Source organism: Lepisosteus platostomus, chromosome 4, assembly GCF_059453375.1.
Source record: "Lepisosteus platostomus isolate fLepPlt1 chromosome 4, fLepPlt1.hap1, whole genome shotgun sequence".
Taxonomy (NCBI): Eukaryota; Metazoa; Chordata; class Actinopteri; order Semionotiformes; family Lepisosteidae; genus Lepisosteus; species Lepisosteus platostomus.
Window position 1 is genome coordinate 46,621,107 of NC_142614.1, and position 23,253 is coordinate 46,644,359.

The 23,253-nt window shown below is 38.6% G+C and overlaps 1 protein-coding gene across 5 annotated transcripts in view; it reads right to left on the reverse strand.

Annotated features, from left to right (window-relative positions):
- polk (polymerase (DNA directed) kappa) overlaps positions 1-23,253 on the reverse strand; it is a 30,510-nt gene that overhangs the window by 3,146 nt on the left and 4,111 nt on the right. For 3 of the 5 annotated variants that reach the window (XM_088629653.1, XM_088629652.1, XM_088629654.1), the window contains 13 exons: positions 22,607-22,761; positions 19,962-20,081; positions 15,051-15,203; positions 14,047-14,178; positions 12,225-12,375; positions 10,881-11,048; positions 10,147-10,271; positions 9,750-9,916; positions 9,371-9,403; positions 8,197-8,293; positions 4,420-4,591; positions 1,961-3,037; positions 86-140 (listed from right to left, as the gene is read on the reverse strand). In XM_088629653.1, the coding sequence (XP_088485779.1) occupies positions 86-140; positions 1,961-3,037; positions 4,420-4,591; positions 8,197-8,293; positions 9,371-9,403; positions 9,750-9,916; positions 10,147-10,271; positions 10,881-11,048; positions 12,225-12,375; positions 14,047-14,178; positions 15,051-15,203; positions 19,962-20,081; positions 22,607-22,750 (2,594 nt within the window). In that variant the 5' untranslated portion in view covers positions 22,751-22,761. The remainder of the gene's footprint in view (positions 1-85; positions 141-1,960; positions 3,038-4,419; positions 4,592-8,196; positions 8,294-9,370; positions 9,404-9,749; positions 9,917-10,146; positions 10,272-10,880; positions 11,049-12,224; positions 12,376-14,046; positions 14,179-15,050; positions 15,204-19,961; positions 20,082-22,606; positions 22,762-23,253) is intronic. The other 2 variants (XM_088629655.1, XM_088629656.1) reach the window with 2 other exon arrangements.

Sequence of the window (23,253 nt, forward strand, 5' to 3'; positions counted from 1 at the left end):
TACTTGATTTCTTTCAATAAATCACAACTACATCTAACTCTCAAAAACATGCTCTGTAAACACCTGGATTATGTCACCGCCTTACCTTTTTTGCTTGTTCCTTGAAACTGGAACTTTCTGATTTTCCACTAACTTCCCTGCTGGAAAAATATGTCATTTTTATCAATGGGCATCACTGCACTTTTGGACTCAAACTCATATCAAAGATGAAAATCTATTTTTATCTGCTCCTAGAAGTGTTCTAGCTGTATTCAAGATCATTTTATACAGCATTTAGGAAGTTCTTCCTTTGAACAAATAATGACACCAATCTTCTAAACTAGGAAGAATGAACTAAATGGCTTCTACAGATGCCTCAGTCATTATCTGGATTAAATTGGGAAAAAATTGATTCAACAAGCAATTTTCACAGAGGAAAAGGTCAGGGCACCTTGAATTGCAATTTTCATATAATGGTGAAATGACGCCTTGGCTTTCAATAAAGTGCTGCTGAAATTGATAAAGGAGAAGGACAATTTTTGTAAAAGATATAAAGCAACATGAATAAGCTCTGAGCCTGCACATCAATGAACAATAAATATCCTATAGTAGATTGATGTCTGCACTGTATATTTTTATAGTTCGCTTAAAAGATGTAATATTTTGCAAGTTATCATTTTCTTTTTCATTTTTGTCAGCAGCTGCTGCAAAAGTTGTTTTAAAGAATTTTAAAGAATCTGATTTGTTGACTTACCTTTTCGTATCAATGGAGCCTCGAAAAGATTATTGAGCTTAAAGGTAGTAATTTAGCTCAGTGATATTCAAAGCATGATGTTTCATCATATGTACATCTCAGATGTTTAAATACAGTATATTGATGCTTAAAAGACTAACGTTAATCCTTCTACAAGGCATTTAAGAGTACATAGCTCATAACATTAACTTTAACCCATTCTAAAACAATTTCTGCAGTCTCCACTGTAAATTCTTGCCACCAGTGTTCCAAAATCTTCCATGACTACATACTTTAAGAACAGCTTTTGATGCCTGCTTTAATAATATTGACTTAAAAAATCCCAGAAAAAGCAGGTAGTTTGTTGTTCTTTTATACACTGGTTCATGTCTTCATAGGATACTCTTGCTTTCTGAACATGAGATAAAAAATTTAAGTTGTGAAAATATGAAGGCTTATTATATTTATGGTTAAAAAGTTAGAAAGGTTCACAAGTAGTCTATAATTGCTGCAGAAATACAGTCTGGATTAAATCTGGTAAGAATTTCCACATTCTATCAGTCACTAAATCAGGGAGAGAAAAATAGTCAATTTCCACTCATGTTATTAAAGAAATATTTGCAAAGTGGAAACAAATTGTGAGGATGTAACTCAAGGAATGATAAACTCAGGCTATGATTAAAGATAATGTAACAAGTAGCTGCAGCTGTAGTCAGTTTGGTGGGACTCCCTAATTAGATTACATAATTCTAGGTTCCCTTGACAGTCTCAAAGGGACTCATTATAGGTTGTCTAAAGCTGTGAAATGTCACTGTTAAGGTGAAAAGGACAGGTGTTTCCTGAGTGAATTCTGTCTCTGAATGTTTTTCCTTACTTCAGACACAGTATGTTCAGAACTGAAATTACATGGAAACATCTGAACAAAACTGCATTTTCTGCAAGGCAGAACTATTTAGAGAAAGCCAGCTATTAAAAATGATATTTCTATATACAGTCCATAATGTGAAGTATTTGCAGTAAAAAAGAAAGAATGTGCTTGAGTACAAATACAGTTACAATTTGTGATTCTTTTAAAGCTTTAAAATATTTTTTTGCTGCCGCCATCACCAAGAATTTAAGCATTAGCTCCACGAGAAAAGATGCACGGCCAAATTGTCCGGATCGAACTGGATGGTAAGTCAGGGAAGGAGGGTGGATAAACAGCAGGCCTGCTTTCTTATATAAATAGAAGTGAAAATTGATACTAACCACTGCTCTTCATATTAGATGTGAAATCTGAATTGCGCGAGCTCGCTGTTGCCTCTCCAAGCTCCTGGAGAACGTCTTGGTTCAGACAAACATCTACGTGCCTGTTGAACAGAGCCAGGTCAGTGGTTTTCTGCCTCATATTGCACACCGGACAAATCAGTGCTGTGTCTACATGGACTCCAACAGCAGATGAACTGAAGGCACTTTCTCCGACCATGGCTTGGGCAACCTCACACTTTCTCCCATTATCCACACAGGGCAGCAGGTCAGGAAGAGCTGGTGCCGGCTCTTCACTTGAAGAGGCGGTACCAAAGCTTGAACTTCCACGAGTGACGTCTGAAGGGCCGCTGTAGGAAGAGCTCGCTTTCAAATCGGCCCCATTTAGATTGCGAGTGGCGCCTGCAATGCTAGGGTCTGACTTTTCCAGCGCTAACACACAACTGTCGAGCTTTGTCGAGAGGTTCTGTGTGGTGCCACAACGAGCCGTCTCGTCGTCTTCAGTTTGTGCCCAAACCAGAAACCCGCCCGATTTAGAAGGTGTCCTGTTAGAGGAAGACCTGTCTGAGCAGTTACTGTCATCATCGAAGATAAAGTCTTCCGTATCTAAATTTCTATTAGAATATTCCACTATGGAAGCTGCGCTCAGGCATTCATCGATATGTCGGTTAAAGGCTTCCAGGTTGTTCGTCTTCTGTTTTTGGAAACACACTGGACATGTGAAGTGCTGCTCCATGCTGCCAATGCTCTCCCTGCTCATGGACTGCTCATTTCCCTCCTTCTCCGTGTCTTTGCAGGACGTAGGTTCCTGAGACACCTCCTGCATGGCCTGCATTTTCAGCCTCTGAGCCCGGGCTCTCTCGAAGAAAGACTGCTGAGGCTCGCACTGCTGTTGTGTGTCTCTCTTCTTCCTGAAGAAGCTGGAGGTCACTTCTTCTTGGGGCTGGCTGGCTCTGGGGTCCTCCTTCACAACCTGAGTGGAAGCCGAGGTCTCCTGTCTCCCTGCTTGAAAGAAGCTGATGATGCTCTTCTGCAGGGGTTTCTTGTCTACCTGAGGCACAAATCCAGAAACCCGTACTCCTGAATTGGAAAGGAAATGCAAATGATAATTACGTTCATGAAATGAAAAGACAGTTAAAAGACAGCAGAGGCAACTATGAATATCTATTCAAGACACTTTTATGTCTTTTATCCATGGAAGCTGGGTTTAAAGACACACTATTCCACTTGCAAAATAAGTCAGTGACATTAACTTACAGTACCTACCAGTGTGAGTATAAAGCCTGCCATTCAGAGGCTTGGGAAATACTTTAGTTACTGCTGTTACTCCATAGTTTATCTCACAATCTAACAAGTCTGAATAAAGCATAACTGACTTTTTTTCAAACTTGATAGATTGTGTAACTCGTTTCTAATGGGCTGAATTCGCTCAAATGGCTATAAAGTTTACTAATTTTTGGGATACTTTTTATCGTCTTTCTCCTGAAACATGACCAAGGTCTAATATGATGTTTTTAGGTCATAATATCACATATACTTATGATTATCTTTAGAGCTTCAGAGAAATATGAACATGGCTGGCATTGCTCACACAGGTAAGGCACAGTATCACTACAATGTGACAAAATAATGTGTGGATTTCTTATGAATGTGAACGTTAATCATTACCAATTGATTACACTCTTCAGACAGGATTGCTGTAGCAGGGGAGTTTAGCATATAAGGTACTGTAACTTACTGCAATCTGTTCTCTAGGCTTTGCTGAACACTGCCCAGAGACATCTCTACACATGGCTCTAACACTGGCAAATTTACATTACTGCTGTGACTTCCCAGCTGTGAAATTAGGTCAGCATCACTGCAGTACTCATAATAGCATCTATGATGAGAAAGGACACACTAATGTATTGATTAATGGGATTACTCATCAGATGTTGTGTTGTAATTAATTTCATGTCATAAGCTCTGAATGACACTTCTTCTGAGGCACTAAAGCTCATAGCTACTATGGAGAGGTCTGATTTTTTTTTTTTATTCTCACAAGTGTTCTTGTTAACAATCCATACGGAATCACACACAGATGAGTGCAAACTGTTCTTTCAATTCTGGGAGGTGGGTACAAAAGTACTCTGACACCAGCATGTAACTCTTACAGACATAATGAATACATTAATGGTTTTCAACTGAAAGGAAAAGTTGCAAAAACATTAAGTTGAAATCTGTTTGTGTGGGATGCAAATTGTTGTTAAACTGCAATGTCATAATGAGTGTGGACTAATGTTTCATATCACAGTAATTTACATAAAATCCATGCTAATGTATTCCTGGACTAGATCTAATGTCACACTGTAAACGTGCAAGCTGCTATGATTTGTCAAACTGACTGATTATGCCAGAATTAAATTAATCTTTTCCAGGCTATTTTCCTGCATGAAGAACTAGGTTCAAGGAAGTTGTCTTACCCATAAGCCTCAGTCTCAGAGGATGAGGGCTTGCATTGTCAATCTCTGTTTTCAACAAAACCCTGGCAACAGCAAATATTTCCTCTTCAGTGGAGACGATAGAAGACGGAGTAAAAGCTCTTGTTTTCACTTCAAAGTTCACATTCTTCAGCTTTAAAGTAACTGTTTTTCCCTGTAAAAAAGTATAGCTGTTCTATTATGAGAACTTATTCCCATATATTCACAATTCATCTCTTTTCTTGAAGCCTGTGCATAATATGGACAGAATCTCTCAACTGCACAGTGTTGTACTCAAATACTAGATAAACCGATCCTAAATGTCCTGGGCCAGAGTACTTAGGCCCATTGAATACCTGGATATGTATAGATTCATCTATCCATTTTTTTACTTCTTTATCCAGTACAGGGTCACTGAGGGAGCTGGAGCCTATTCCGGCACACAATGGGTACAAGTTAGAATACACACTGAACAGGAAGCCAGTCCATTGCAGCATATGTATAGATGTGTAAGAAACATTTCAAAAGAAACGACTTAGTCATAAATAAAAGTTTAACTGGGTGATAATATGGGTTTTTCATTCTTTCTGCAGAATTTGCTTGACCAATTTTTAAGCCCTACTTTAACTGTGCCATACTGGGGACCATATTCCAAAGACCAAATTCCCTTTTCAGTCACCGAAGAACCCTGCACAACTTTAGCTTCATTAGTTCCACAGCAATAAAATAGTACAGTTTCTTGAATAGAATCAAAAAGGGGTGACTTTACAACAGCATCACAAACCCCAAAAAATGCCTGAGAATAATTAGTCTGGGAATAACCAACTGAGTTCCAAACCCAACGCTTACCTGCTGTAGCCTGACCCTCAAGATTTCTGCCATCACGAACTAGATCTGTCAATTCAGGGCTCAAGGATACGAGCCCCTTGAGGCCTTTCACCCACCCACTTACTCCAATGGGTGCAAGATCAAAGAGATGAGACTTCAGCCCTCTATCTCTTCACCTAACTACTCAATCCACTTGCTGATTTCAGAGGAAAGAAAAAAAAGCAGCTACAGAACAAGGAACAGGTGGCCTCTATGTCACCTTGGCATCCTTCTGTACGTGACTTGGAATTTAACAGCAGTCAGAGTTATAATGAATGCATGCCGATTATACACTGCCAAGAAGTAATTACAAAGCTAGGTTCATATTCAGGCAGTCTCGCTCTGCCAGGTATATTCGTTAACTGATTGCTTTCTTTCTTTTACCGCTTTAACCGCTGTCCAGCGCGGTTGGAAAGCGGGATATTCTGGAAGGAGCACAAAGCCCTCTGTTTCAGAAATCAGGGTGTTGTTGACCGTAGTAGGGAAGATTCTCCATGGGTAATCATGTACCCCCAATTAGTAAACAAGTAGACATGGAATTCATGCAATTCATAGTTCAGATTTAAAGTATAGTATGCTTTTTCCAATTAAACCAATGTGGGAAAAACCTATAAAGAACAAAAATGTTACATGTGCGGCTGCAGAGCATGGCCCCAGGCAATCAAGTTGGAAGCTGGGTTTCCAGATTCAACAATTTGCAATCATAGTTAATCTATTGCTATGCTACATCATATCACCATCATTCCAATCATTCCATGATTTTAAAGATGACTGCATCAAATACTTCCTTCAAGTTAAATGTTTATTTTTTTTTATCTGAATACCTTTTCATAGTTAGCGAATAAAACTTTTTCTCCTTTCAGTTTGGCCTCAGTTCTCTTTTCAATTAGATCTGTCTTATTTTTTGTTATTTTCACAATGTATTAACAAAAGGTCAGATGATTCAGAAAGGATGTGTTTAAACAAAAGATTACCGTTCTATAAATGCTGAGCTCTTCTGATCTAAACCTGGTTAATAATTATTTTGGCTTTTTTCAGTTTATTTTTCCCTTGGTTGCACAATTGCTTTCACTGCAAAAACACAAGCTGTTTCAATTGGCCTTTGAGCACTGCATTATATCTGACATGAGAATATAATCACATAGCTCCAAGTGACTTCCTATTCTCTGAAAACTCAGACACACAAAATTCTACAGTGTTATAAATCATTTTCCATAGGGACTGCTAATTTAGAAGCTTTAAATGAAATACTGCACATGCAACCATATCACTAGAAAAGACCATAAAGGGGTCATTGCAAGTATTTTTCATTTAGCATAGGTATAAAAGGGATCACTAAAGTTAACAAGTCTTTTTAAACCAAATTAAAATAAATTCTAAAGTGATATTTTATCCCTGGGTTCAATTCTGGACCTGCAATGGCATCAGCATGGAGTTTGTATGTTCTCTCCATATTTGCATGAGTTTTCTCCTACACCCCAAAATACACCAGTAGGTTAAATGGCCTTAATGTGAGTGTGCGTGTCTGTGTCTGTCTGCCCTGTGATGGACTGGTGTGCCTTCCAGGGTGTACCCTGCCTTGCACCCTCTGCTTGCCAGGTTACACTTTGTCTCCTCTGTGATCCTGAAGTTGGAAGAAGCAATTAGAAAATGGATGGATGTTTGGACTTTTTCTACTTAAACGACAAATTCCACATCAGAACAACAGCAGTTTTTTGGGCCAAAACTCAACCTCATTCTTGTAGCTTTTAGCAGACTATAGTGCACGTGACTCCCCTCCGGTTGGATAATCACTTATATAGCTAGATGGGCTGTAGTGGCTGGGGTAATGGACCTCATTCAAAGGTACAGTAGCGGTGTCTGCTGTGGGGACTTGTACCCTAAACCTGCCAGTTATGAGTAGAAAGGCTCCTTTCCTTCTTAGAGGCAAAACGTTTACTTCAGGGCAGCTAATTGCCAGCAGCTAAAACACCCTCCAACTCACGACTGGCAACCCAGTACCTGGATGGGAGACCTCCTGGGAAAAACTAAGGCGCTGTTGGAAGAGGTGTTAGTGGGGCCAGCAGGGGGCGCTCACCCTGCGCTCTGTGTGGGTCCTATTGTCCAAATGTAGTGATTGGGAAACTATACTGTAAAAAGGCATTGTCCTTCAGATGAGACATAAAAAACCCAAGGTCCTGACTCTCCGTGGTCATTAAGCCAGATCATTAGCCAGACAGCCATATCACCCTGCAACTCACAACTGGCAACCCACTGAAGCTAAGCAGGTGTGAGCCTGGTCAGTACCCGGATGGGAGACCTCCTGGGAAAAACTAAGGTTGCTGCTGGAAGAGGTATTAGTGGGGCCAGCAGGGGGCGCTCACCCTGTGGTCCACGTGGGTACTAATGCCCCAGTATAGTGATGGGGACACTATACTGTAAACAAGCGCCGTCCTTCGGATGAGACGTAAAACCGAGGTCCTGACTCTCTGTGGTCATTAAAAATCCCAGGGCGTTTCTCGAAAAGAGTAGGGGTGTAACCCCTGCGTCCTGGCCCTTACCAATTTCCCATTGGCCCTTACCAATCATGGCCTCCTAATAATCCCCATCTATGAATTGGCTTCATTACTCTCTGCTCTTCTCCCCACTGATAGCTGATGTGTGGTGAGCGTTCTGGGGCACTATGGCTGCCGTTGCATCATCCAGGTGGGGCTGCACATTGGTGGTGGTGGAGGGGAGACCCCATTACCTGTAAAGCGCTTTGAGTGGAGTGTCCAGAAAAGCGCTATATAAGTGTAAGCCATTATTATTATTATTATTTTTCAGGGTTTACTCGGATGCCTTAATCACGTGTTCTTTTGAGTCAGCTGCAGCGGGGAGTTAACAGACCACAGGACTGAAAGCTGGTGCTGGGCGTAAAGGACACTCCCTCACCTTCAGTCCTTCTTTGCGTAGATCCTCAGCAAGGTCACAGCACAGCTCATGGCAGAGACTGTACTGATCCTTCGGATTGCTCATTTCACTGAAAGTCCTGCAGGCAGAAACAAAGAAAGAAACAATCATTTTCCATTCTTCAGGGCTGACTACTCTGGAAGCTTCTGTTCCATAACTACAGTCTATAATTCTTAGTCAGTCCGTTGGACGTAAGCACAAGATGACCTGTAGCAACTGACCTACTCAAAAGAATTTAAACAGTGATGTAATTTTACCTTATAGTGGGTTTTCCATTTTATATGGTATTTTAAGAAACAAAATACATTCATCAAAGGTGAATGTGTCTATTTAATATATTACAAAAACAGATTAGAAATTGTTATTTTTATTCCCCTAATACACACAGACTGTACACACTCTAGTTGGAGTCCAGCTTTATCATGGGAAACAGGTGTAACAACATATACATCAGACTGATTACTATGTGCAAATCAAGCCACTTTCCACATCAGACTCAAACAGTACTGACTAGGCCTCCAACAAATGTGTGATATTAGCGAAGAACTTGGCTCACATATAAATTTCAATGTTATATATTCCACTCAGGATGTTGGAAAATAGATCACTTGAAAAGGGTATGACACCTTGTCCACCTTTGAAACAATCACAATGTAGTTCCGTTTTCTCAAAAGAAAGACAATTATAGACAGCTTATCACCTAACAGTTTGTTTTTTCAAAAGTGTACACTAATCTTTTAACTTTAATAACATGCCAAGAAACACGGAAATAGTTCAAAGCAGAAAAAACAGAATAACGTACAATAACATACAAAAGCCAAGTTCAACACATAAAAAGTTTAAAGGCACAGAGAGTCTGCAAACTTGCCGTGTATCCTAACTCAGAACTTTCTCAAACTGTTTCTGTCTGTGTGCTTAGAGAAAAGACTTTTCCTGGCTTTATGAGAACACATTTGAAAAGCAATATCTTCAGAAAGTGTCAAATACGATTATCTTTATACTGCAGCTAGATATTATTTCCCTTTGAAATATAATATTATATAGACTCTTTAATGTAAGTCTTATTTTGCAAATAATACATTATACATTTTAAGAATCACTTAGGCAAAGTTTAGCAATATTTACTAAGGTGTTTTCATGATATACAATAACGTACCTTTCTGTGCTCATACTCTTCCTTTCACCATCACTGGAAAAAGGAAGTAAAACACACTTAAATTTATGCGCATACTTGTAACACTTAAATGTTTTCTAGACACAATCACCTTTAATGAGTCAAAAGAACATAAACCGTTTTACTGCAGTGGAGAATTATACATCTCTTCTTTAAAAACAAAATCCTATTTTTACTATACTGTACTTATTTTTCTTTTGCCCACTAAGATAGTACAATTGAGGCCTTAAAATGAACAGCAAATAATAGAAAGTACAAATGAAAACACCATTCAGTACAGCAAGGTTGAACAAAAAATGCCTACATACTACATGTAAATACACTTTACACACATATATACTGTATATTTGTGCAGGCTGACCTCTCAATACGTGTTGTGCCCAGACCCAGGGATATCTGCATAAATTGATGCCAGGCGATTTCAGAGAAAAGAAGGGAGAGCAGTGCCATCTTCTGGCACAGTTCAGAACAGGTAGTGATGTCCAAAGCCCTCAGCATTTTCTCTGTCACTTTTCCTATACCAGGGACCTGGGGAAAAAAACCCCAAAACTTACAAAAGACATTTGATAAATGTGTACATGTGTTGTGTACTTAAGTCTGCTAACAGGGGGCGTAACAAGAACATTGGTGTGGGTGTGGGGTGCTGGTTTCAAGTCTGTCCCTTTCTATTAAATAAACCTTTATACATATGGAAAAGAGAATATTTCCAGTCAAAACACAGGCCTGACGTACCTACACTTAGTAAAGTAAAAGCCTACCTTCCTAATGGGTAAATCCCTGATGAAGTTCATTACGACTTCTCGGTCTGATGGGATCCTATATTGACCATTTGGTTTGTTCTTGTCACTGCACACTTTTGCCAGCATTGTATTTGGTGCTATGCCTTAAAAAACAAAGTGTAGTTATCTATGATGTAAACAGGTATGGATTAGCATACTTTAATTTATTTACAACAATTTTAACACTGAAACAGAACAGTAAACTGGAATGCTTCTGACTAACCAGACAACTGCTAAATAGTAGGCCTTGTTTGTGAAAGATTTTTTATCCAATCCATAGACTTCACTTTATTATCAAAGTTAAATACAATTATTAAAACTTCAGTGGTGTGCGTAAACTGTGGTCTTTAAGCCCCAAGAAACTCTCGGACCCAAACAATGTCTTGCCGTGGTACCATAAATAAAGTTATCTAATATTCTGATGCAAAGTTTTCAAAACGTTCACCAATATATACATATAAAAAAAAATACAAATAGTTTTCTTCTCTTGCATTGTTTGGGGTTTCTAGTTGCCCAGAATGGTGCACTTACACTGCTTTAAAAAGCATATGGCTCCCATTTCAAGTAAAATTGCTATATAAATTAACCACTGGATTTGTATGTTTTAAAAAATGGTTTTGGCACAGCAAGACTCATCAGGAGCCTGAATAGAAAACGCCAGCTCTTGAAAAACCAATAAGTACTAACACCCTAAAGAACAGATTTTGTCTTACCTGCGCTGGCTGTGAGTGAAGTCTTCTGCTCAATGCGGAACCGCATCTCTCTCACAGCCTCCTCTGCAGAAAGCCCAAACACCACAGGGGTGCCAGAGACCCTGGGGCCAGGAGGACTGTCCTCAAACAGCACAGGGGAGGAGTTCCCATTAAGCCTGTCCGTCTCTGCTGAAAAACAAAGCAGATAAATCAATAACATGTAACACTTCAAGAATATTTTTCTCTCTCCTTATTACCATAACCCTTTTCTAATGCTCTTAAGGAGATTGCAACATTTCAAATGATTAAATGGAGGAAGGTAGGGTTCGTGTCTTTCTCTCCTGAGTGGGAGCAGGAACATACCAAATGTTACAAATGAGATGAGGTATTTTGTCTCATCTAGCTAGTTTGGTACTTAATAGCTAATTGATTCAGATCTCAACCAGCCATTTGTTGTTTAGAAGCCAAGGTAGTGGCTTCAACAACAAGGCTGGAGAAGTTGATCCATACTCTCACATCCCACATTTGGGCAAAACAGTGCCTTCTGTTCTTGGATTTAAATGTACTTTTACCTACTTGTGTCCTCTGGTTAGTGACATGTTACAAAAAAGCTAAGTCTTAAAAATAATTGGTGATTCCAATTGGATGGGAATATAATTAAAAACAAAATGCTAATTCCAAGCTCGCAGCATGTAAAACCTGCTTTTCAAACAACCTGCTACATGTATTCCCAATTGCCCCAACTCTGGATTAAAGACTTGTTTTTATATTTTAATGCATCCCTTTATCATTCAGCTTGTAATGATAAATTAATTTTGGCAGGTGACTAATCATATGGACAGTTATTAAAACTGGGTGTCCTGCAGTACCCTCTGGGAATCACACAGGAGAAAATATGCCTAGAGGAAGCCGTAATTATATGATTTTATGGCTTTCTGCAGGAAGCTTTTGATTTACTTCCCTACAATAATATTACAGAAGAAATTTAATACAAACCCTGTACATCTGCATGAAATACCCAATAAGCACTTCTGTATGAAAATGATTCCATGAGTTGTGGTATGAATCTATTTCAATGAGATTTAAGTCTGGACCATTTCTTACCAAATATTGAACATGTTCTTTTCTCTAAAACTCCAGGATTATTGGTAACTGTATTTCCAAGTGTGGAATATAAAGTATTATACGAGATTAAAAGCAACACTGAATTAGTAAAAGAGCTGAGCTTAGAGTTCGGAAGCAATTCTCAGTACTGGCCTATGTATGTGTGTCATCATTTTCTTGAAGTATTGAATACTGGTTTGAACACTCATTTTGCCTAGGTAAAAAAAATGGTTGGTTTGACACAGTAAATTTGTTTGGCACCTTCAGAAGAATTCTCTGTTCTGGTGTAATATGTCCTCATGGATTCTGGCCAGCTCTGTCTCTGCTCCAAGTGCTCTGTAATGTCCAGATAGGCTTCATCCAGACTCATGGGCAGGAAATTGGGGTCATACTCTGTAAATATTTCCCGCACCTTGGTTTAAAAAAAAACAACAAAAGAAGCTCACAATAAAATGATATTACTGTGATACATCACTTACAAAGTTGTTTCATTAGGCCTAATGGTGACTTCTCAGCTCTAATGTTTTAATGCTCTAATGCTTTCTCCAACCCTTTTCCAGCTCTGCAAAAATATAATTATGTCAATACTGCTTTCTAGGAATAATGGATCATCCCCCGATACAGAAGAAATGGATACAGTGACTACTGCCTACACAGAAAAAACAACATAACAAAATTGGTAGCACTTCAGTACCAAAATGGGAGAGGGGCATCTTTCAATATTTCATCAATAAATGGATTTTTATTCTTTTTCATACCATTTTTGGCACAAATTAACAATAAGGATAATTGGGTCACTTCTGATTATAAAATAGAATTCAGACATTAAAGTAACGTAATATACTTAAAAAAACAAAGACAGCTCCCACACTCCTGTTCACTGACTGGGTCCATCAATGCCTTACCTTCGCATATCTGTGCACCCCTGTGAGCAGGATTAAAAGTGGGATAAAATCAGAGTACTGCATAGATTACTCTCCCACACAATATCTGAAGCTTTTGTCTCTTTTATCAAGTACAAAGTAAAACATCAAAGAATACACTAATTATTCTGTAATAAATAAAACAGTAAAAAGTTTCAAGAAAGCCACAGTTTTTAAGCACATGACCTAAAAGAGTTAGTTGATTACATGCTTCTTCTTAACTCTGCTGTTGCATAATGTTTGTGTTTTTCTATACTGTGTAATTTTTTTTTTATTGTCTTGGACGAATATTTTATTGATCACATATACAGTAGAAATGTTTATCAAAGCAAAAAAATGAAAACAGAAAAAGGGTAAAAAAAAAACAATAACTATTTAATATTTCTAAAGCACAGGGCAGGCTTGAAATCAAAGTACAGCTAAAGAACATAAAGCCACATATTTAAATAATTGAAGATAATCCATTTTCTATCCGCTTCATCCAATCTGGGGTCACAGGGGACCTGGAGTGTATCCTGGTAAGCAACGGATACAAGTCAGGATACACCCTGGATGGGGCAACAGTCCATTGCAGGGCACACAAAGACGCAAACACTCACACCCAGGGCTAATTTGCTCTGAAGCCAATTAACCGTAGCACCTGTTGGAAACCCACGCAAACACGTGTAAACTCCAAGCAGATAGCACCCCAGGTCTGGAACTGAACACAGGGCCCCAGTGCTGCAAGGCAGCAATGTTAACCACCATGCTGCTCAGCACTGCTGCAGTGTAATTTAAGTCTTTTTTATGTTTGTCTATACATGCAGAAAATATTTGTCAGCATGAATATATACTACTTGTATGAAAAATGAAAGTGCATGTTTACAATTAAGCGCATTAATCATTTTTTATGTTTAGTTAATGAGGGAAAGCAAGTGAGATTAGCCCACTTAATGAGTAAGCTGAGAGGCACCAGTATAAGATGGCACTTGTTTTTAAAGTTGGCAACCACTGAGAAAAAAATAAAGCCTAGACAAAGCAGAATATTGAAAAATTGATAATTTATGAATTCCTGACCTTGGTATTTAAAGCTAAAAAATGAATGGATACTGTGCAATTCCTAAAGGGCATTCTTCATTATCAGACTACAGGTAACCTAAAGCAGAAGTCAGATGATTTACCTCAGCACTCATTGCTTTGTATTTATCAAAGTTAGGATGGACTATGATCAGGTTGGGACAGAGCTTCTTTGCAATAAACCCAGGCATTGCAGAACGTACTCCAAACTTGCGAGCATGATAATTAGAAGTTGCCTGAAAAGGAAAATAGAAAGATAAATGATAATGTTCTAAACACTCAAGACTGACAACTGCCCCATATACATGCTAACGAAACACTATATCAGTAGATTAACAACAGTTAAATAGCTCTTGAAGTAAATGGAAAAGAGTAGCCTTTGATCTTAATTGCCAACATGGAAGCAAAACTCATGAAAAACCCCATGATAGAAAAAAAAACAACTGAACGAACAGGCTGCACAGTCTCCAGGCTAAACACTAAACAAATCACCTTCCTGCCTTCACTAAGTGACTGAAACCATATCTATTTTTAGAGTTACTTCTGTAAATATCACTCGTGACTCATTCAGAAAGAACAGCCATCAAGAATCAAATGGTCATACTGCTAATTATCAATGGTCGCTTCATGGCAAGACCACTGTGAAGTGAACGTACATTCAGAAGACAAAATATCTGCAAGATTTGTCAATGCACACTCTCAGACATATGTATGGACACCTTTCATCTCCAGTAATGCTGATCACTGCTGCAGCATATGTAATAGTTTGGGAAAAGAATTTACTGAATACTCACTCATTGTGGAAATGGCAGGAAAGATTTACAGGCAACAAATGTATAACACAGGGAGTGAATACTTAATCCTGCAACTCTGCAGAAATAAATGATCAATAGGTTGTCACAACTCGTATATGTATTGTATATATACACATCTAAAATTATGTACATATTCACGTTTTGACTCATTGTATAAGAATGTATTTTCCCTTTTTGGAACATAGGCAGTGTTAACAGAACAGAGAACTCATGACTAATCAATGTCAAGTTTTGTCGACAGTGTCATTTGGGGTTAACAAGTCTAGAGATGAAAACAAAGCCTAGATCGCTACCAGCATGCCCGTTACTCCCACGGCCATAGGTTTGTCTTTGAGTTCCGGGCGGTCTCTCATTTCCACTGCGGCATAGAAGGCGTCCATGTCCACGTGCACAATGGTGCGCCCCATCTCGCGCCCCCTTTCCAGCTCTGCGGTCAGCCTCTCCACCTGCCGGCCGCAACACAATACCGCCGTCAGCACCTGTCCCTGCCCTGCAGCGCATTGCACCTAGATTAGGTCTAATCCTTTTTAACAACTTTAATCCCCCAGAATATTAGTCATCATCACTTTAAAGATTAGGGAAGATCTCAGAATATAGTTGGGTAAAAAGGAGCATTTTTCAAAGAGTTCAATATACTGACCAACTTTTATAACATACAATATATTGCTGGGATTTGGGAAGCTGCATTTGCATTTCACATTGTCTGTAATTGACATAAATCAAACTAGAAAATTAATCACACAAATGCTACTCAACACTAACTCAGCTTTACTTCGGCTCATTCCAAAAGTCTGAGATACAGGTGATTAAGGAGGGTCAGTATGTTTCTTAATTATAGTGCAATGCTGAATGGCCGCAGTGTTGTCTGATCAATTTACTGTTATCATCTGTTCAGGTATGAAATGAGCACTGTGGGTAAAATATGACTGGGTTGTCCTCGGTTTGGCTAGGAAGTAATCTGAGCTTCATTTTACCCAGGAACGAGGAGATAGACCAGGTATGTGTGTCACGCAGCACTGGAATGGCACTGAGTAACAAACAGTAATAAACAGGGACTGAGTCTATCCTCCTGCTACCCAAGTGAAGCAAAATTAAGTCCTTGCTTAGAAGTTGCTGTGAAATCTCTCAACCCTGTTTGTTGAAATTTTGAGAATAAAATTGGACACTCATGAAACCAAGAGGCATTAAACATGCATTCTCCCATTCCTATGCAAAATTATTATGCATGTTTATGATGAAAGTATGTACAGTATGCACAAATCAGTTAAAATCATTAATTCGCTTCATTTTCTAAACAATCAAACATTTCTTGGAGATGTTTTTGTAGTCACTGCTTGTTAAACATCATGTATGGAAGAATGGGTTGCAGATGTGCAAATATGATGTGTGTATCACGTGGATAATGGTACAAAAGGCCAGGGAAGATGTGCACAACTAATCATTGCTGAATCAATGTTGCACAAGTTTGAAGGAAAGAGGACATTGTCCAGGGTCATCCAACAATTGGGTGTGAATAGTTTGACGATATTGTATCTGCAGTCAAGATACATGAAAAATCATTCATTCCTCCTCTAAATAGCATTCTTTATTTCAACTACTTATTTAGGTAGGTAATAGAATAATGCGTTTGTTTTTATGGGAGGTATGGATGATCTCAGAAGTCTGAGTGCTGCATGGTTAAAGCTGTCTGTGCAACACCCTAATCTAGGTATTGAAAACTGTTATTGATATTTCATTTTTAGAGTGTCAAGGATATTGTTGCTGACTGCATATTTAATTTTGCCTTTAAAAACCACAACAGTAAGTACGCAGTAGACAAGAAGGTAGGCTAGGAAGGTAGCTGCTCAGGAGTCCCGGCTGAATGACTTACCAGCACGAGAAAGAGGTCAGTCAATATTGTGAGGTGCTTTCAGCCTCTTCAAAAGGGAAAGACCGTTTTTAGATCTGTTTCTGTTTGGTTTCGTAGTCACATGCCCGTTTCTTTTTTGCATACTTTGTGTGCATGCAACCATAATGGGGCAACGCTGACTTCATTTTAAATAAAGAGCCTTTGTTTTCACCGATATGAATCTCTGTATAAGCATCTTGCTCACCTCCTCCAGGGCTGCATGTTCAAAAAGTAAACAGCTTGCTTGTGAATACCTTGAGGGATCAACCCATTTCAGCGTCTATTCTTTAAGATCTACTGCCAGAAGCCTTAAATCATCCTTTAACTTAACATCCTGCCAACAAGCCTTGAGACATTCAGCTTTCTTAATTTGTGTCACCCTATATTTTAGACACTTACATACATCAACATAATCCATTAATCCGGCATAGGGCATACTGTAGATGGTCGTTGGGGGGTGCAGGGCCAGTCCACACATTAGACATAGACACAAACATGTACACACTCACACCAGGGCTAGTTTGTCACAGAAATGAATTAACTTACCAGTAAGTCTTTGGACTGTGGAAGGAAACCCATGCAACAAAACATCATTGGGGAAAAGACTCCAAAGAGACAGCACCCAAGGAATAGAACCCGAGGCCACTGAGCTGTGAGGCAGCAATGTTAATCACCGCCCCTATATCAATGATATCCTTAAGATAATTGAACAATAATAATTGAATCGGCTAATGATATACAGCACCTACAGCAGACGTTACAGAGCACTCTACTTTTTCTTACAAAAACAAAGTGATATAAAGACTTAAATGGGACCATGGTTTATTATGTTAAAATCGGCGGAAATTATTCATGATTTTTAAAGCATCTCCCAGTTTTTCCTTTTGCTCAAAGTTATATTTTCTATATCTATATCACAAAACAATTTTGAAACCAAATGGTATGGATGTGGTGGTCATAGTAAGTATTTTCAGAAAGCAGGGGGGGGGGGTGATCTCTTAAGGGGCTCAACCAGAACAAAATGAGCCTCTATCAAACTGGAAATCTAACTGGGCAGCACTAAAATTACTGAGCGCTGTCGTGTTTGGGTGGGGTAGCAAAAGATGGGTTGGGTGCTCTAAAGACCTTGTCTAGTGTTTTTCAATGTCTTCCTCTAGAGGACACTGGTTCCCTGCTGCTTGCATACAGGTCTACTAGTACAAAAACAGCTGGATACCTTATCACTTATGACATACAGTACTGTATGTCTCAGAGGAGGTGCATGTACAATATAACTTCCATTTCCTACTGTTGCTGTAAACTGATATTACCAATAGAAAAGGAACAAAAAAAGGAATATCTGACAATATAAAAACAATCAAAATAATAAATACATGTTGAAGTCTGGAGCAGCTTTTCTTCCCAAAAATGAAATTAACCTTTCCTTTTTTTGATGGTTTATATAGAGAAAATTACAGGATGATAGTTGTTTAAATGTTCAGTTCTTCTGCCTGCTCATTATGATTTTCATTGGCATGCTGATTTTATCTTGGAGGAGGAAAGCAGTACAGGCCACCTAAAGTTTGTTTTTTGCTTATTCGGAAATAAAATGCGTGGAATCATAGAAATGCAGTAGAGAAAGGCTACTGAAAATTTTAGAGCCAACTATACCTGAAAGAATATTTTAAAGCAAGAGATGGAACAAAAATGGGCATCACGGTAGCACAGTGGTTAGCATTGCTGCCTTGTAGTACTGGGACCCTGGGTTCAGTCCCTTAGGTGTTATCTGTTTGGACTTTTTATGTTCTCCCTGTGTTTGTGTGATTTCCCTCCTTCAGTCTAAAGACATATGGTAAGTTAATTGGTTTGTAGGAATATAGACCCTGTGTGAGTGTTTGTCTATGTGTGCCCTGTAACAGACTGGCATCCCATCTAGGGCATGTCCTGCCTTGCCTTACACTTGTTTCTTGCCAGAATAGGTCCCCACGACCCTGTGTTGGATAAAACAGTTAGAAAATGGATGGATGGATCTAGAATGAGCAAGATGGGGTTAATCCTGAAATATGTGTGGAATTCCAGAATAAGGCAGTCTTGCTCATTACAAGGAAGAGCAGTATAAATGTGTGCTAATAAGGGTCTTGTGGTTTCTTACAGTCTTATGATCATTAAGCCTTAATTTGCTGTGTAACTCCTGACTGGCTTGAGGGATAAATATGCCTTATTGCAAATTTATTAGATATGAATACATACTGTTTGTGGTGTAAATAAAAAATAAAAATTGAAATTGCAAAAGGCGATGCTGTCGTCCTTCTCGGTAACCCAAAATAAACCAACGGGCAAAGAATTTATCAACTACAAAATTGTTTTGCCCTGAGCTAGGATCATACTATAAGGGCAGCGTTTGTATTCTCAATTTAGCATTACTTTTAAAACCATTCAGTTGGCAACTCCAGTCACTGCTGAGGATCACAGTTTTAAATGGGTGACCACATATAAAGGTTGGTTTGGTTTTCACCTGCAATAGCAGAACAAACCCATAACAATTTTTGTTCCTGCCCCACAACATGCCAGGAAATCTTTTTCGGAAGACGCACTGTGGAGTGTGTGTTTATTTTTTTCTTTATCTTATCATATACATTTCAACTACATGTATCTCTCCAAGAGAGTTCAGACCATTTTTTCGACACTAAATTGGCAAGTGTTTTAATTAAGATAGGGCTTCATTGTACTATAAAACTCTCACTACTGGGGCAAAAACAGTTTGTATAGTTCAGGTGGGTAGCTGCGTCAGCATGCGTAGGCTGCAAAGGAACATGTAATAGGTTTATTCCATTACGAAAAGAGAAATGAAACACAACGTTTCGGCTGTGGAGCCTTCTTCCGGTGTGAAGTGGAATAAACCTATGTCTTTTTTCCCCACAATTGATAAGCTGTGACTTGAACTATTTAGATAAATAATTTGTTTTTTAAGTTATGTGTATCCTTATAAGTAAGAAGTGAGTTGTTAGTGCACTAAACATTTGAATTTTAACATTTAAAACTGAAAAACACATCTCAAACACGCTCAACAAAACTGATATTCTTTAGCAGTCAGAGCTGGCACTTTGTAAACGCAAACAAATACATGTGCATATCTCAAAATTGTTTAAACACGGCATGGAGTTTAAGTTAACAGCACAAGTGATATAAAATGAATACTCTTTCACATTAGAAATGTCCACAAGGAATTTAAAATTCTGCAAAGCAGCCATTAAACACATCTTTATATAAACAGATATCAGGCTGTAGTGAACTGAATCCTGGGTGTGTAAATTAAGGAAATGTTACTGTTCAGTACCTGCATCTGTGCTTTCCTCAGCTGGTGCTCAGTGATTTGTGTTTTCTGCTGCATCATTCTCTCAATCTTTAGGTTCACCTGCTGCTCCTTCTTGCGTTCATTCTCATAAAACCTCGATCCCTCCACACAAAACAACACAAAACATCCAGATTTTAGTAAAGAGGAACTTGAAAACCCCATCCTTTATTTCAGCAAATCGGCTCTCTGGAGCACATTCTGGAAGATCTAGGATGCTTTTTAGTCAAGAACGAAAACAGGGCATCTTCAGAATAAAGTTGCATGTTGTGTGAAAACAATACATTTTGAAATGAGCCATGAACCAAATTGTGGCGATAAATATAAAATTGCTGTATGCTCCAAACTTATGAAACTGCACTCAAATATACAGAATCAAGCCTGTTCAAGATTCACGATGGCATTGATGATAAAAAGGGTGAAGAAAATCAATTCATTCACAAAGTCTTGTAGTCACAGATGATTATCTTCGAAGAGTTTGAAGATGGCTTGCTTGTACTATGTGAGGTGCAGCTCAGTCACGGTGAGCTCTCTCTGATGCTTTTTATTCTTTGTTCCGACACCTATTTGTTACAAAGTGCTGGGCTCATTCCCAGTTAATGTCCTCCATCTGGTGCAGTCAAGGACCTTACATCTCCCAGGAGTTGATGCTGCATATTTGCTTTTACCATATTATATTAGAAACAGTTCTCTATATTATATTAGAAACAGTTCTTCTGTTGTCCTCTGGTGTGATTGCCTTGGCTTGCCTGGGAGAAGAAATCCCTTTTTAAGGGCCTGGAGTGTGATATGCAGACAGCATGACAAACCCCTAAAGAGCTGATGGTGGATGATCATAGTTTTAGTGCTTGCTGTACCAGCTTGAGAGAGAACACTGATGTTGCCAAGTCTGTGCAGCCACTTGATATGTGAAATCTTCTTCTAAAAGTGTTGGGAATATAATTGTTATGGAGATGTTATGGTTATGTCTCCCCCATGTAAACATTATGTAGTAAAATTGGATTAATGATGATAGACCATCAGTTTCATTTTTTTTTGTCTAAATTCTCAAACATCCACTTCTTCAGGTGACCAAAGACTGCTCCTGCAGATTTTAGGCGATGCTAGACTTCTTCACCAATATCAGCCTTCTGTGAAACATAACTCCCAATGTGTGGAATAGCTACTCATCATGAATCGGCAGTGCTAGGGTGTATGGATTTGGAGCCTGCTGATGGAGAACTGTGATTTGTCCTCTCTAAATCCAGGGTTCTCACATGCCTCAGTAAATATTATGACAATTGTCAGGAGATCAGTTTATGTCAAGACACATAACTGCAGTTATCACCATTTCCATAAGACAGGGTTTGGTTCCAAATAACCTCATTTGCCAATTCATCCAGACAGTTAAAGGCCCCTGGTAACAATGGCTATATTATATATCACTGCATGGTACTGTATATATACACAATAGTATTATAGTACTGCCTGGAATATACAAAAAGCTTGGGAGTGAGAGAATATTACTGATCATTCTTCTTCACGGCAATGCCTGGATTCACTAATATCTTTACATTCCTGAAAGGATAATTGAATATTATTCAACAGACACTGATGAGGACATGCGTCTTGTGTTAATTTCTCAGAACAATTACTTTCTTCTTATTTTTGTGAAGGTTTAGGCACAACAAAATGAACACAGTGACTGTTTTGGTGTTTTTTATTCACTCAGATCACCGAATTGTTAATGCTTTTATAGACTGGAATAGTTTGGCGTCTCTCAATTGAAAACGCATTCGGACATTAACGAGGAAGTTATACAATAAATGTGCTGAGTGCTAGCTATGGTCCCTTTACAACAGGAAAGCTGAGTTTCACCTGATATAATGTGTTAATATACAGCACAAATGGAGCCACTACTTAGATTTTGGTCCCTTTACAACAGGAAAGCTGAGTTTCACCTGATATAATGTGTTATTATACAGCACAAATGGAGCCACTACTTAGATTTTGGGAAAGGCTGCACTTTAACTGCTCCACATTTAGAAGAAATTAAAGTATTAAAACTGTATAAACCTACACACAAGAACCTATTCAGTTGCATGGATTTTCTAGCAAAAAGATGTGCTAGACTGCTGTCACACTACATCTTAAGTGTGTATTTTTTTAAAAAGGAAACAGTTGCCCTATTCAGGAAAGAACAGTATTTGCATATCTATGGAATATAGTCAAGGATGAACTATATATCATCTAAAAGTGTAGATTATTTAATATAATATAAAATATAGCAATAAACAATATTACTGCCCCTCTCTCCTCTGTGCACATGGAGTTTCCAAATGTTTAACTGTATAGTAAATGTATTTTATCTTTATCTTCTGCATTAACACTCAAATGGCCAAAAAATTACACGTTGAAAATATCACCCTTTGTGGTACTTTGGACATTAAATCAACAGAAAATAAAACTTGTGCTTCAGCACCTAATGACATAATCATTACCTACACAGTGAGAACCCTTCTAAACATTGACAATGAACAATTTCCAGGAAATTAGAACTTTTATCTCCCAGACTACTGGACAGCGTATTGCAGGATATTAAGAACAGATAGTAAAATCTTTCATCTATTCCACAGCCTGCCTGCGCTTACCTTTGAGGTTTCCAATATGATCTTGTTGATTTTGTCCGTGTCTATGCCCTCCATTCCAGCCTTGTTGTCATTGAAGGCCATCCTGGATAGGAGACCTCCCTCAGAGCAGGAGGCTCCGTCTGTGTCTTTTGCTACCCTGTCCATCGTTCTTACTTCTGTCAAAGGAAAAATTTACTCTGTTATTGTTATTATTTGGCATAAGTAGTAGTCGCATCCTAATAGTAGAATGGGAATCGATAATAGATGTAGTACATGTTCTTCACAAGAGAATGGCAGTCACATCTCATTTATATTAAAAAAATCTCAGTTTTGAATCCAGACTGTTTTCAACTAACTTTTTTACACTTCAGTTTCTGAAGCGCCTTTAGAAGATGCTGAGAGCTGCTGAGATTAGACTGGGATTAGTTGGGGGTTCTCTCAATTCTCAGTATAATCCTACTGGGAGTTTGCTGTACTGTCAACGAGGGAGACAGCTCATTCAGAGTAGCTCGAAAGTGGCTGGGTCAGACGAGTCTGCCTAGGCTTCCTCATTCTCCCAGAGTGCAGTCACTGGGATCACAGCTACCAGTCAAGGTGTCCACAACACACCATAGGTGAATCTAAATTGGGTGTGTAAAACAGAAATAACTGGCAATTCTAAATGTATT